This window comes from Mustela nivalis (genome assembly GCF_964662115.1).
Source record: "Mustela nivalis genome assembly, chromosome: 6".
Lineage (NCBI taxonomy): Eukaryota > Metazoa > Chordata > Mammalia > Carnivora > Mustelidae > Mustela > Mustela nivalis.
In genome coordinates, this window is record NC_139025.1 from 11,443,813 (window position 1) to 11,460,198 (window position 16,386).

Below are 16,386 nucleotides of genomic sequence, written 5' to 3' on the forward strand. Positions count from 1 at the left end.
TTGGTCTTCAGGTGATAAGATCTGACAGTGATGATGGGACAGAGTTGCAGTTCTAAACACTAACAAACCAAGGCTACCTTCAAGATAAAGCTCTGTGCTCAGGAGAAACTGCTGGAAATAGAATTCCAACTGAACACTGCAAAGCTGTGAGATGCAGAGATGCAAAACAAAAGAGAAAGAAAGTCCAAATAAAAGTGGGGATGGGAACCAAGCAAAGAAGTTCTCAGAAAGTACATGGGGATATTTTGTATCACTTTGTAAAAGCAAAACAAAAACAAGACCCCTAAAGTTATCCTGACCCCTCCTCTCCCTCCTGAAATTATACGAATAATTTGCTTGAAAAATGAACAACAGAAAATTCCATATGAATTTATCATAGGAAAAGGGAAGAAGGACCAGAAACATATGCACTAAAGAGATGAAAACTGTAACCCAAAATTTCAAAATAAGCTAAAGGAAATTGAGCTGTGTTACTGAACACAATGAAATTAGGTGATCAGAAAAAAAGAGAGATTTTGAAAATGGTGAAAGAACTCTGGAGAGAATTAGAAATAAAATATTTTTGTACCTGTATTTTTTTAAGATTTAATTATTTATTTTAGAGAGATAGCATGTGTGCACAATCTGGGTTAGGGGCAGAGGAAAGAGAGAAAGAGAAGCAGATTCCCCACTGAGCGCAGAGCCCCACAATGGGCTCAGTCTCAAGACCCTAAGATCATGACCTGAGCCGAAATCAAGAGTTGGAGATGCTTAACCCACTGAGCCACTCAGGCACCCAAAAGAAAAGACATTTTAAAAATGAAGACTAAACCAGTAGAAACACAGAAATAAACACACACAGTGGATAATGCATAAAAAATAAAACATGGAAAGGAGAGATTCTTAAAAATTAAAAAGAAGTGGCTTTGGGTTGTGATCAAATAAACCTCTCCAGCAATTCCTCTTCCTCTCACAGAAAACAATTACAAAGCTTAGACATAATGGGGGAAAAAAACTTGCCTGAAGTTACAGGAGAAGGGACAGACTTGGACACAGTCTGCTAGAGATTACCAGTTGCCAAGAAGAGAAGACAGGCAGCTAAACCAGTAAGTTCCCATCATCTTGGCTTTTAGCCTGGGGCTCAGTGTAGTCCATGTAGCTTGCACAGTGGTGAAGGGAGACACAGAAAACCCACAATCTTTCTTGCCTGGGGAACCAGAGAAGAAAAGAAATACTGGCAAACCGTGAATTGTGGGAAGCAAGAAGGAGAGCTCCACCAGAGAAAGAGCTGGACAGGGGACCTGCAAACTCCAAATATTCACCTCCCTGATTAACACCTGAACCACAGATACAAAGCAGACTCAAAGCAGCATACTCAGAGGCAAAAGACCTGAACAGAATAAGAAGTTACTGCATAAGCGACACAGTCTGCAGTCCAAGTCCAGCCAAGAAAAGGACCCACTAAAATTAAAACAAACAAACAACAACAACAACAACAAAAAACACTATTCATCAGTGGGAAATGACAAAATCCAAAGTACCCACAACTGAACATTTATAATGTCCAGGACACAATGCAAAATAATCCTACGTACGAAGAACCAAGAAAATGAAACACATTCTGAGAAGAAAAGAAAATCAGTCTAGTTCTATCATGAAATGAAACAGATGTTGGAACTAACAGGCAAGGTATATGCCACTGTTTTATAACTATCCTCGATGAAGTAAAACAAAACATGTTTTCAATGCATGAAACTCTCATCAGAGAAATAAGAAGTCCCAGCAGGAAAATAAAAACAATAAAAAAAAAAAAAAAACCAAGATGGAAATCCTAGAACTGAACAATAGAATTTCTGAAATAAAACAATTCACTGCATAGACTTCACAGCCAAATGGACATGACAAAGGGGAGTGCGTGAACTTGGAAATAGATCAACAGGGCAAGTTTGAAGAATGGAGAAAATAAAGAAAAATAAGACTGGGGGAAGAAAATGAACAGAGCCTCAGAGACCTATTAGATAATATTACACTGTATAATTATGAATGTGTAATTGGAAGGAGAAGACAGAAAGAATGAGGCATAAAAATATATGAAGAAATAACAGCCAAAGATTTCCTACGGCAGTAGGAACCTGTATGATATTCAAACTGTTGAAAGCCAAAGATAAACAATGTATCTTGAAAGGAGGAAGAGAAAAAAAATATATTACGTACATAATAATATAGACCTGTTGGGATTGATGGCTAAATCCCCCTCTGAAACATGAAGGCCAGATGAAATATTATCCTTAAAGTACTGAAAGGAAAAAAACAAACAAACCTGTCAGATCAGAAGTTTATATTCAATAAAAATATTATTCAAGAATGAAGACAAAATAAAGGCATTTTCAGACAAAAGAAATCTAAGAAATTTTGTCACAAGCAAACTTGCAGTACAAAAAGAGCTAAAGAAAGCTTTGGGACTGACGAGAAATGATACCAAATAGAAACCTGACTCTTCAGAAAATAGTAAAAAGCACTGGACATAGCAAAACTCGGTAAATGCAAAAGAGTGCATTCTCTTTTTCTTTCTAATTTCTTTATAACCAAAGAACTTTAAAAGTAAAATCATAACATTGCCTTATGGGGTATATAACAAATGTAGATGTATTACCTTTAATAACCATAAAATGAAGAATGATATAAGCTTCTAAGGTTGCAAGATTTCTATATATTAAGTAATGTTGTACATAACTATATGTTAACTGTGAAAAATTAAGAATGTACATTCTAAACTTTTTTTTAAGATTTTATTTTTAAGTCATCTTTACACCCAACATGAGACTTAAACTTAAAACCTGGAGATCAAGAGTCATACACTCCACCCACTGAGCCGTCCAGGGACCCTGTACATTCTAATCACTAGGGCATACTTTACTTAAAAATGTGAAAGACAGGGGCGCCTGGGTGGCTCAGTGGGTTAAGCCGCTGGCTTCGGCTCAGGTCATGATCTCAGAGTCCTGGGATCGAGTCCCGCATCGGGCTCTCTGCTTGGCGGAGAGCCTGCTTCCCTGTCTCTCTCTCTCTGGATGCCTCTCCGTCTACTTGTGATTTCTCTCTGTCAAATTAATAAATAAAATCTTTAAAAAAAAATGTGAAAGACAATACTTAAGAAGCTAAAGGGAAATTTTAAAAGACTGTAAGGAAAGGAATGGGATATATATGCCACACAAACAGTAAATAGAAGTAGGCTGGAGTAGCATTATTAATATCAGATAAATAGATTTCAAAACAAAATATATTAATAAAAATAAAGAAGATACTTTATAATGATAAAATACATTCAATAAGAAAACATAATCATAAATAAGTACAAACCCAATAATAGAGCTTCAAAATACATGAAGCAAAAACTGACTGATTTAAAGGGAAAAATAGACAATTTCATAATCATAATTAAAAACTGCAATATGCTTTTATCAGCAACTGATACAAAACAGACAAACATCGAGGGCATAGATTTGAACACATCACTCAACTTGTAGAATATTCATTCTTCTCAAGTACACATGGACCACATGTTGGACCATAAAACAAGTCTTAATTAGTGCCAAAAGATTGAAATTATACAGATTACGTTCTTTGACAAAAATAGAATTAAGTTAGGACTCAAAAACAATAAATAAAAAAACCAGCAATAATCCCAAATATTTGGAAATTAACACAATACTAAAGAAACTTGAGTTCAAAGAAAAATTACAATATAAGTTAGAGAATATTTTGAACTGAACAATTATGAAAATATAACCTATCATAATTTGTGGAGTACAGCTGAAGCAAAGTATACAAGGAAATCTGTGGCTTTACGTGCCTATGTTAGAACAGCAGAAAGGTCTCAAATCAATAAATACAAGCTCTCACTCTAAGAAACTAGAAAAAGAAGAGCAAATTAAATCCAAAGCAAATAAAAGGAAGGAAACCATATAGATTAAGTGCAGAAATCAATAAAATAGAAAACAGAAAACATTAGAGAAAATAAAGCCAAATGTCGGTTCTCTGAAAAGATCAATAAAATTGATAAACCTCTAACCACACAAGTCAAGAAAAACAACAGAGATATAAATTGCCAATATCAGAAATGTAAGACAGATATAAAAAAGGATAAAGGGATAAAAGGGACTGCTAAAATAACTTCATGCCAATAAATGGACTACTAACAAATTTGACAAATGGACAAAACAGATTCCTTGAGAGACACAAAGAACAAAACTGTAAAAAAGAACAACAATTATAAAAAACTTAAACACCTTCAAATCAATTAAAGTGCATTTAAAATTTGAAACTTTCCCACAAAAAGAGAAAAGAAAAACATCTTTCAGGCCCAGTGGCTTCAGTTGTGGATTTTATCAAAAATTTAAGGAAAAATGGGGCGCCTGGGTGGCTCAGTGGTTTGGGCTGCTGCCTTTGGCTCGGGTCATGATCTCAGGGTCCTGGGATCGAGCCCCGCATCGGGCTCCCTGCTCCGCAGGAAGCCTGCTTCCCTCTCTCTCTCTCTCTGCCTGCCTCTCTGCCTACTTGTGATCTCTGTCTTTCAAATAAATGAATAAAATCTTAAAAAAAAAAAATTTAAGGAAAAATGAGTATCAATTCTATACAAACTCTTTCCAAAAAATATGGAAAAGGAGAACACTTCCCAGTTCATTTTATGAGGACAATTTTACTGATTCCAAAACCAAACAAATACTGCAAGAAAACTATAGACCAACATCCATCATGAACATAGAGAGAAAAACCCTTAACAAAATATTAGCAAATGGAGTACAACATTTTTTAAAGATATACATAATGACCAGAATTGATTTATTTCAGGAATGCAAGGTTGGTTTAATGTTGTAAAAGGCTAGGGGCAACTGGGTGGCTCTGTCAGTTAAGCAGCTGCCTTCAGCTCAGGTCATGATCCCAGGGTCATGGGATGGAAACCCATGATGGGCTCCCTTCTCAGCAGAGAGTCTGCTTTTCCCCCGCCCTCTGTCTGCCACTCTGCCTATTTGTGCTATCTCCCTGTCAAATAAATAAATAAAATCTAAAATGTGTGTGTGTGTGTGTGTGTGTGTGTGTGTGTGTGTAGTGAAAGGTTCAAAGTTTTCTACTTAAGACCAATAACAAAGCAAAGATGTCTACTCACATAGTTTTCATTTACATTGTTCTGGATGTCCTAGCCAGTGCAATAAGACAATAAGAAATAAAAAGCATAATGGTGTGTGTTGAAAACCTTAAGTAACCCTCTCAAAAAAGTTACCAGACTAATAACTAATGAGCATTGCAGCAGTGTAGAATATAAGATAAACATAGAAAAAGTAACTGTGTTTCTCTACACTAACCACCAAATAATCAGAAAATAAAACAACTCCACAAAAATACTGAGGAATAAATTTAATGAATGTGACTATCACCAAAACATTACAAAGGGAAATTAAACAAGGCCTAAATAAGTGCACATACATGATTCCATACATATGATCAGAAAATCCAGTGTTCCAAGAATAGTAATCCCCCTCAAGCTGAGCTAAAATTCAAATAAGTTTCTTTTGAAAAAAATGACATGTTGGTTTTTAAATTTACATAGAAAGAAAAGGGCCTAAAATAACTAAAATACTTTGTAAGAATATGAATAAAGTTGGAAGACTTATACTACTTGACTTCAAGCCTTGCTATAAATTTACAGTAACAGAGTATGTCACCGGCATAAGGATAGACATATAAGTGAATAAACAGAATAAACTCTAGAACAGACCCAATCACATAGGACTGGTTGATTTTCAACAAAAGTACCAACATAATTCAATGGAAACAAGATGATTTCTACAACAAATGGTGCTAGAAGAATTGGATATTGTATATGGAAATAATGAACCTCATAACTTACCTCTTGCTAAGGATCGACTCAAAATGTTCACAGACCTAAATGCTGGAAATTAAACTATTATATTTCTAGGAGAAACCCTTTGGGTCATTCAGGGAGGCCAACATTTCTTAAACAGGATACCAAAAGCACAAATGATAAAAGAAAGAAACTGATTAAATGCTCTTCATGATCTGAAAGTTTTACTTCTCAAAAGTCACAATTAAGAACACACAAAGGTAAGGCACAAACTGGAAGCAAAATATTTCAAGACAAAGAGCTTGTACAAAGAATATATAAACAACTCCTATAACTCAATAAAAAGACCAAAAATCTAATAAAAAGTGACAAAAGATTGAAAGAGACATGTCCCATAAGAAGATATACAAATGGTCAAAAGCCCCATAAGAGCTGTTCAACATCACTAGTCCTCAGATAAATGCTAATGGAGACCCCAGTGAGGTACCACTACACTACAAACACCCATTGAAAAAATTCAAGTTAATACCAAAGCAATACCAAATGTTGATGAGGATGTGGGACAAAAGGAACTCCTTCCTACATTACTGGTGGGAATGCAAAATATTACAGCCATTTTGAAAAACAATATGGCAATATCTTACAACATTAAATATTCATTTACCATACTGTCAAGCATTTCTACTCCTACATATTCACTCTAGAGAAATTTAAAAAAAAAATGCCCCCATGAAAATAAGTATGCAAGTACTATTAGCAACATTATTTGTAATGGCCAAAACCTGAAAACAACCAAATACTATATGCATATCATGGAATACTACAGAGCAATAAAAAGGAGCAAAATATTAATATATGCAACATGAATTAACCTCAAAAACATTATGCTGAATAAAAGAAGTCAAGCAGAAGACTATGTTCTGAATTATTCCATTTATATACATTCTAGAAGACCCAATGCTACAGCAACAGAAAGCAGACGAGTATCTGCCTGGGACCAGGCATAGAAGAAGGGGGTCGAAAGCAAAGGTGCAGATAAATTGGTGCAGCCACTATGGAAAACAGTACCGGAAATTCCTCAAAAAAAATAAAAAACAGAAATATCATACAGTCCAGTAATTCCACTACCAGTTATTTACCCAAAGGAAACAAAAACACTAATTCAAAAATATATATTCACTCCATATTTTTGCAGCACTATTTACAATAGCCAAGATATGGAAGCAGTTCAAGTGACCATCAATAGAAGAATGGATTAAAGAAGATGTGAATATACATACACACACACACACACACACACACACACACACGTGCACACACAATATGGAATATTATGCAGCCATCAAAAATGAAATCTTGCCATTTGCAATGACATGGTTGGAATTAGAGGGTATTATGCTAATCAAAATAAGTCAGTCATAAAACACAATTACCATATGATCTCACTGACATGTGGAATTTAAGAAACAAGGCAGAGGGTCATAAGGGAAGAGAGGAAAAAATGAAACAAGATGAAACCAGAGAGGGAGACAAACCATGAGAGTCTCTTAATCTCAGGAAAAAAACTGAGGGTTGCTAGAGTGGAGGGGGTGGGAGGGTTGGGGCGGCTGGGTGACAGACATGGGGAGGGTATATGCTATGGTGAGCACTGTGAATTGTGTAAGACTGATGAATCACAGACCTGTATACCTGAAACAAATAATACATTATATGTCAATAAAAATTTTAAAAAAGAAGATGCCATACACACACACACACACAGGAATATTCCTCAGTGATATAAAAGGATGAGATCTTGCCATTTGTGACAATATTAATGGACCTAAAGGGTATTATGCTAAATAAATTGCGTCAGACTGAGAAAGAAAAATACCATATGATTTCACTAATACATGGAATTTTTAAATCAAAACAAACAAAAAGCACAAATAGGCCCACAGATACAGAGAACAAGCTGAAGGAAGGGGAATAGGGGAGATGGGCAAAATGAGAGAAGGGAAGTAGGAGATAAAGGCTTTCATTTATGGTATGAATAAGTCAGAATAAAAGGGACAGCATGGGGAATATAGTCAGTGGTGCTGTAATAGCATTATACGGTGACAGACGGTAGTGACACTGGTGGTAAGCACAAAATAACATATAAACTTGTCAAATCACTATGTTGTACACCTGAAACTAATGTAATGTGGTGTGTCAACTAAAATTTAATTAAAAAAAAAAAAAGAGCAAAGGCACACAAGGAACCTTTTTAAGAGAAGGGGACTGTTCTTTATTCTGGTTAGACTGGTGGTTATACTATTGTACACACTTAGCAAAATTCATTAAACTATGCCTTGAAAATGGGTGAATATTTTTATATATAATTATTTCCATGAAAAACAAAAAGTAGAAAATAACATGTATTCCAATACATAGGTACTTTGGCATGTTTACACTAGAAGGCTATAATGACATAGTCAGGTGCCCGTACTTACTTATAATGTATAAGTATGAATTTATGGGAAATAAGATAATATTCAACTGAATAGTTTCAATTTTTTATTTATACTTGACATTTCAAATAAGGGTTAAATAAATGTATTTCTATACACATGAGGAATCACCATGAAGCTGGTTCACATATAGAATAATAAAAGCATATTATATGGGTGATTCTTAAAAAACTCAAAAGAAATGAAGAAAGAGACTTTAAAATATTCAACAGAAAGTTATCCATATAGAAGATAAGCAAAAAAAAAAAAAAAAAAAAGTGAGAGGGAGCACAAAGAATGTCATCCTCAGATTACAAACAGCAAAACAAAATAAATACTAAAACTGTAATTCCAGAACACTTTCCTAAAATTAAAAAAAAAAAATCTTGAAATTACATATTGAAAAGACACACCACAATCATTTCAGCATGCTAAACTAAACCATATTAAAGTTAAACCTACTTTAAAGGAAAATTAAAAAAAAAAACCTTAGGCAACCAGGCAAAAAGGCTAAGGGACTCATAAGGAAAAGAAATCAAGACTGTCACCAGACTTTTCAACAATTTTTAATGCCTACCTCCCCCCACAAAAAAAAACAGTGTAACCAATTCAAAATATTGAAGGAGAGGAAATATGAGTCAAGGATTTTGTATCTAACCAAACTGATCTCCAAGTACAAAACTATAAACAAACTACTATAAACTTGCCAAACTTTGGGGGTACATTGATCCTGTGAGCCCTTCCGAAAGAATCTATTAGAAAAGGACATCCAGACAATTAAAAAAACTGAGAAACAGTAACATATAATTGAGTGGTGCTCATCAGATATAAATATACCTGTTGAACAAAACTAAACTGTGGTTATAAAGGAGAGAATATGGTAGATGTAGGATAACTATCAACAGTTGGGGTGGGGAAATAAAGAGTGCAAATGGATATGATTGTCTAATAGACATTAATTGGAAATAAAAGGATATTACTTTAGATTAGATTGTGGAGTAGGAGTAAGGAAGAAGAGGTTATCAGATAATTTCAGTGTTGTTTAATGTAGGTACCCAATTAGTACCCCCCCAAAAATGGATTAATGGTATATAAAGGAATTAATAAAAAGTTTACCAATGAAACAAACAAGCAGATAAAACCCACTGCATGATGAAAAAGTGTAGATACAAAGACATAAAAATAAAACAATATGATAGAACTGAGGGCAAATATATTAATAATAACAATAGATGTAAATGGGCTTAACTCACCTATTGAAAGAAAAGGATTTTCAGATTGGCTAATAAAGCAAAATCCAACACTATGCAGAATACAAGAGACACACCTAAAACAAAGAGATTCAAAAGAGTTAAAAATAAAAGGATGGAGAAAGATATATCAGGCAAACACAAATAAAAAGGAAACAAGCTTCATAATCTTGATACCTGACAGAGTGGAATTGAGACCCCAAAGCATTAAAATATATAAAGAAGGACTCTTTATAATGTTTAAGCCTATAACTCACAATGAAGATATTACAGTTATTAATATTTATGTACCCAACAACACAGCAATAGCCATTATTAAACAGCAACCTACAAGAGATGCAAGGAGAAACTGACAAAAACACATTAATAATAGACTTTAACATACCTCTCCCAATCCAAGATCAGGCAGACTAACAATTAATAAAGGCACAGAAGATCTAAACAACATAAACAAAATAGATCTTATAGATCTATATCAATATCTGAATCCCAGAAATAGAGATTACAATTTCTTTTCAAGTACACAAAGAACACTCACAAAAACTGACTAAATCTTAGGCCGCAGAGAAAACCTTAGTAAGTTCCAAAGAACAGAAATAATGCAAATGTCATCCTCAGATTATAATGTAATAAAAACAAAGTTGGTAACAAAATTAAAAAGAAAAAACAAAAATTTCCTTCCACTTGAAACAACTCTTGGATCAAAAGCAAAATACAAAATTAAATTGCCAAACTTCTTGACAATAATAATAAACGCCTGACGTTACCAGAATCCATAGGCTATAGCTACAGAAAGAGTAAAAAAAAAAAAAAAAAAAAAGATTGCATAAAATGTCTATATCAGAAATATTAAAATAAATAAACACCAACTCAAAAAGCTTTCTAGAGAACACCAAAATAAAACAGAGAAATCAAGAAAAAGGAGAATTAATCATAAGTGGCAGAAATTAATTCAGAAACCAAAAAAAAAAGTAGAATACATAAATCCAAAACTATTTCCTTAGAAAAGAAATCAACAATGGGCAAAATGCTAACTCACTCAATCAAGAAAAAAGAAGGTGGGGGTGGGTGGGGGTTGAGAAAACATAAATATACAGCTTTAAAATTTAGGCACAATATTAGCAATGACAAGGAAGTCAAAATAGAGAAAATGTTTAAAGTTCTAAAAGACTCTTGCATATAATTCTGTACAAATTTGAAAATTTAAATGAAATGAATAATGTTTTAGAGAATTGTAACTTACCAAAATTGACCCCAGTAGAAAGAGAAATTCTAAACAGAACAAGGGTCATAGAAGGAATACAGAAAGAAGTTAAAAGAATTCCACTACAAAAGAGAACCATGCTAGACAGTTTCACAGGCAAACTTAAACTTAACCTCAGTGTTACTTTAATTACTCCAGAGCATAAAAAAGAAGGAAAACTTCCAAACTCATTTTCCATAGTGAATATAACATTGTTCTTGGGTCCTGAATAGAACTACACCCAACCCCTGCCCCCTACATAGATAAATAAATATAGGCAGACAGACAGACAGTTTTTTTTTTAAACTGTGGACCAATCTAACTCATGAATATCAATGCAAAAATTATTAATCAAATATGACAAAATCCAATTCAGCATATTAAAAATTTAAAAGAAGTCATATAGTTTCCATAGATACAGAAAATTCAGCACCAGTCAGATTTTTTTAAATATTCAATAACATAGAAATTGATGGATACTTCCTTAATATATTACCTCAGGCCCAAATAATACCTTATTTAATAGAGAAGTACTACAGGTTCTCTTATGGAAATTAAAAACAAGGCAAGAATACTCACTATGCCATATTTAACATGGTACTGGAGATATTCACCAATGCAATTGGGAAAGAGAAAGCAATTTGAGACAGAAGAATTGGATACAAAAGAAAGGATAAAATTTCCTATTTGCAGATTATATATCTTGAAAACCCCCAAAATAAATGGTAAACCACTACAGAAAGAAAGCAATTTAATAAAGTAAGGTTACAAAATTGGAATACAAAAGTCAGTAGCCTTCATGTAAAAATATAAAAAAGATGGAAGATAGACTCCAATTGTGACAGAAAAAAAAAGATAAAATACTAAACGTAAGCTTAACAAAAAATTCTAAAAAGTACTCCCTAAACAAAGGCATGAAAAAACTCGAACAAAGGAGGCAAACCATGTTCTTAACCAGTAAAATTCAATATCCTAAAGATTTTAGCTCTCCCTAAATAAGTTATTTTCTAATTTTAATGTGGTACTCATAAAAATGCCATCAGGTTTTTCATTGAGATAAATAACTTGAACATAAAATTAATTTGGAAAAATGAAAAAGAATAACCAGAAAAACCTGAAAAATAAGAACAATGGTGAGTTGAGGAGGGGGATTCTAACAAGATTTTCTATAAAAATTTAAGCCTTCAGGGACGCCTGGGTGGCTCAGTTGGTTAAGCAGCTGCCTTCGGCTCAGGTCATGATCCCAGCGTCCTGGGATGGAGTCCCGCATCGGGCTCCTTGCTCGGCGGGGAGCCTGCTTCTCCCTCTGCCTCTGCCTGCCATTCTGTCCGCCTGTACTCACTCTCTCTCCCTCTCTCTCTGACAAATGGATAAATAAAATCTTAAAAAAAAAAAATTTAAGCCTTCAACAAGGAAAAAAAATAATAACCAACAATCACAAGGAGCAAGTACTGGCTTTCTGTGAATAAGTCATAACAAATTCATTTCAATTTCCTATTGTTTTTAGAGACCTAAACAGCATATCAAAGGAGAGCTGATAAGAGAATATCTACATCTCAGCAAAGTGTGATCCCCCTGGGTACTTAAATGTTAGCTCCTCCAGAGCCTACTACAGAGCCTGACACATTGTAAACCCCCAATAAGTATTTGGTGAATAAAAGAATGGGCAAGTTGATGAAATACAGATTGCTTGGTACTGCAAAAGAAGAAAAAAAAACAGACAGAAATATAACATATGAATTGAAAAAAGCTAAAAATTCCAAATAAAATGGTTGAGTTTTTTAGACTACAAAAAGCAAGCTTATTGTTAAGGTTACATTTTGTTTAATGTACTTCTTCATGCAATAAACACCTCTTTTCTAAGCCAATATATATGCCCATTACACACAGCTATCCATATATTTTCAGAATATAAGCAATAAATGCATATGGGTTTGCAACACAATACTACAAAATGAAAATCCCAACTTAAAGCCTACTTACTGGCTGAGTTATCAATACATAAAACTTGAACAAATGTATTTCAAAGGATCCACATCAAATTACAGCATAAAAAGTCCCTGACTTCAAATATATTCATATTCTATTTCATAAGAAAAACAGTTGGCTGTGTGCCAAGATTGTCTACAAATTAAGAATCATAATTATTATGCTGAATATAATAACAGAAAATTTTAGCTGAGAAACAAAACACAATTAATGTTCAGAAAAAGGGCAACCTGTTATATAAATACTATAAAATTTGATTTAATAAATGTTTTACATACTTTTAAAGTATATTTTTATTTACTTGTAAATCCATTTGAAAAGCATGCATTCTATACAGTTTATGTTCATATTGTATTAATGCAGAACCTCCCACTAACATAAATGTGAAATCTTCAAATTAATGATATCCAAAAATTGGATATGTAATCCTTCTTCATAAAAGACATTAATTCACCCTCAATCATTTTTACTTTCAAGAAACAGATTTTTTGCATATATACTATGCACTAGACAATGGTGTCTGCACACTGGAGACACAGAAATGAACATAATACAGTCTACAACACAAAGTAAATGAGGACACCTGACAAGAAAACAAATTATTCAATACAGTGTGAGCACATGAGTGGAGCCTACAAGAGAAGACTGGCAGTCAGGAGGGGCTTCCAAGTTAAATACTGAACAAAAGAAAGGCAAAGAAGAGGACATGGAGGAAAAGAAACCTGTATCCCCGAAACAAATGATACGTTATATGTTAATTTAAAAAAAAAAAAAAAAACATGGTGCATTGGAGGAACTAAAAAAAATCCAATGTAACTAGATCGAAGAGTTGGGCAGCAATTTAGTTGCATGGACTAGAATCACCAAAGGTTGGTGAGTTTGTTGCATAGTAGTAACAGTAGAAGAAGTTTAAGAAGACTCCCAATTTTTTTACTTGGGTGAATGGGTAGATGGTGGTGCTATTCATTAAAATGAGTCATACATAAAGGAGTACAAGCTTGAGGCGGCAGACAGTGAGTTTGGGTTTGAAATGCCTCCGGGATGCCAGGATAGAGATAGAGGCTTTGGTTCAAGAGACATGTTTAGACTAGAAAATTGTATTTGGGTGCCATCTACAGAGAGGTGATAACTGATACCATGAAAGTAAAGTAAATCAGGAATATTCACGATTTTAAAAAGGGAGAGGGCAACTAATGATAGAATCCTGTTCATTAAGGGTGAAGAGAAGAAAGTAGCCCTAAGGGAAAAAATCTGAGTAGGAACAGCCACAAAAGAGAGAAGAAAAGGAAAGCTTAAATAAAAAATGTGGCAACTACTGTCAAATGATGCAGAGAAATCACATAAGACAAGAGCTAAAGCCATGTGCTCTTTTTGCTACCACAAATACGATTAATAACCTACTCTAATTTTGGCATATATAAATAAAACTAGTTTTCCTATATAAGAAGTTAGCAATGTCTTTGTGCCAAGATTTCTAAATGACTGCAGGTTGCAGTGCTACTCAGTGCTTTTCTATTATAATATTAGTAATATAGTGGTATTCTATATATAATAATACAATGTGCATAAACATTTTTAAAATTATTTCTCTAAACATAGCCCTTAAAGATGCATGAGAAAGAACAAAGTTCAACTTCAAATCATAGTGCTAATTATTTCTACTCTTAAAAGTGTTTGTTCTTCATATAATCAAAAGGATTTTTAGTTACTGAGATAAAATATTGAGTAGGATAAATGCATTAAAAATAGCATATATTCACATTTCTATAATTAGGCATTTTGAGCTTATACTCTAACCTCAAGGTTAGGGTTTCTAAATTTGACAATCATTTTGATGGATATATATATAAGTGATTTGTGTTTATCAACTGCTACACTGTTGTCAAACCACAAAAGGTGATGGATAGGCACATAATGCTTTAGAAATGTTCTGTTTGGGTGATTAGCCAGTGCCTTGCTAGATACACAAAGCCAAGGAATTGCCATGCAGATTCCTTCCCGCCTAAAATGGGTTGGGCTGATTGCTGGAAAGGACTCAGAGACAAGGAAAGGAGAATAAAATATAATCCAATAGCCCATATCCCATTTAAGTAATATCATGATAATTTTTTTTTTCTGCTGGGGGCTAGATCCAAGTTTATAATTATCCTCATTTTAGCAGCAAGCACAAGATTTTATGTTTGATAATGATGATAATAATAGCTATTAACTCCCCATTGTGTGCCAGAATTCTGTGCTATGCACTTTTCATGGATCATCTCATTTAATCTTCACCATTAGGACTATCCCCATTTTATAGATAATGCAGTCAAGGCTTACGGAGGTTCGGTTAACTTGTCCAAGGTCACGGAAATTGCAAGAAGCAGAGCCAGGATTCATAGCTAGGCAACAGTCTGATTCTAGAACTCCCAGTCTTAACTTCTGCTGTTATTAAAAATAAGCTTTTTTTGAAAGAGCACATAGAAATTACTCTGGATTATTTAATTTTAACTCTCAGAAGACAGAGGAAGGGAAAGGAGGTAGACTTCTCATAACTCCAAATAAAAGAATGACAAATCCTTATCTTTTCATTTCAGATTCTATATCAACTACAAAAACATTCTCACTACAGTGAACTTTGTAAGAAAAAGAAGCATTTGGAGGAAAAAAGTTTTAGCTCTGTGCAATCGCCTAAGAAATTGCTAGGAAGATTTCACCTTCTGTTATGATGTTCTGCACATAACACAGGAAGCAGACTGAATGTATAAAAACAGCTCCAAACTATATCTTAGCTAAAACTAACCTCTCTTTCATTATTGCTACTTATTTCATACAAGAAAATACCACTACATAATAATAAAATCATTTTTCACATATCTGTGACACTTCAGATTTCAAAGGTAAATCACGTAATCTGTTTGGGTTAAAATGCAAGTGCTTCCTCTTGCTGGTTCAACCAAACTATGTCCACTTCCTGCACCAGTGAAATCTTTACCTACATCAAGAGCCCTCAGGGAGAAGTATAATAGAAATAAATAGAAATAATACTTTGACATTAAATTAAACCTAATTCTCCCTGCTTGTCCTTAGGGAAGTGGTATTGTGCATACTCCTAAATGCAGAGGATAAACAAACTCTGTTCCCTCCTGTTCTGGTGATCTCCACATCCAGTAGGAAAAAAATCCCGTGGCCTTCCCTTCTCTTTCTCCTTCCTTCTAACCATATTCCTACCAAGTCCAAAGATAAAATATCACAGATCTGCAACTTCTCTTTATTAAAAAGTATTCACCCTTCATGAACATCAACCATGCACCTTTTCATGTCTTTGCTCTATTTTCAGGTATATAATGTATACTAGAGTGACAATCCATTCATGTTAGTGCATGTAAGAGAGAGAAAAAGAGAAATTCTTAACTTCACTCTAAATAAAGACACCTAAAAACACTCACAGCATCCCTATCCTTTTCACAGTCTACTCCCATTTACCTCCTTTGCCCTCCACAACACAGGATTAAGCAAAAACAACTAACACTATTATTCCTTACTTCATAGATGGAAACTCTGAGGCACAAAAGTATTAAGTTAATTGTCCAATGTCACACAATTAATCAGAAG

The 16,386-nt window shown here is 33.9% G+C and overlaps 1 protein-coding gene across 15 annotated transcripts in view; it reads right to left on the minus strand.

Annotated features, from left to right (window-relative positions):
* The window catches only part of UNC79 (unc-79 homolog, NALCN channel complex subunit), a 239,117-nt gene that overhangs the window by 219,366 nt on the left and 3,365 nt on the right, over positions 1 to 16,386 (minus strand). For 13 of the 15 annotated variants that reach the window (XM_082733285.1, XM_082733276.1, XM_082733280.1 and 10 more), the window contains exon 2: positions 9,564 to 9,637. The exons of the other annotated variants lie outside the window; for them this stretch is intronic. In XM_082733285.1, coding sequence (XP_082589411.1) covers positions 9,564 to 9,637 — 74 coding nt within the window. The remainder of the gene's footprint in view (positions 1 to 9,563; positions 9,638 to 16,386) is intronic. 15 annotated transcript variants of the gene reach the window in all.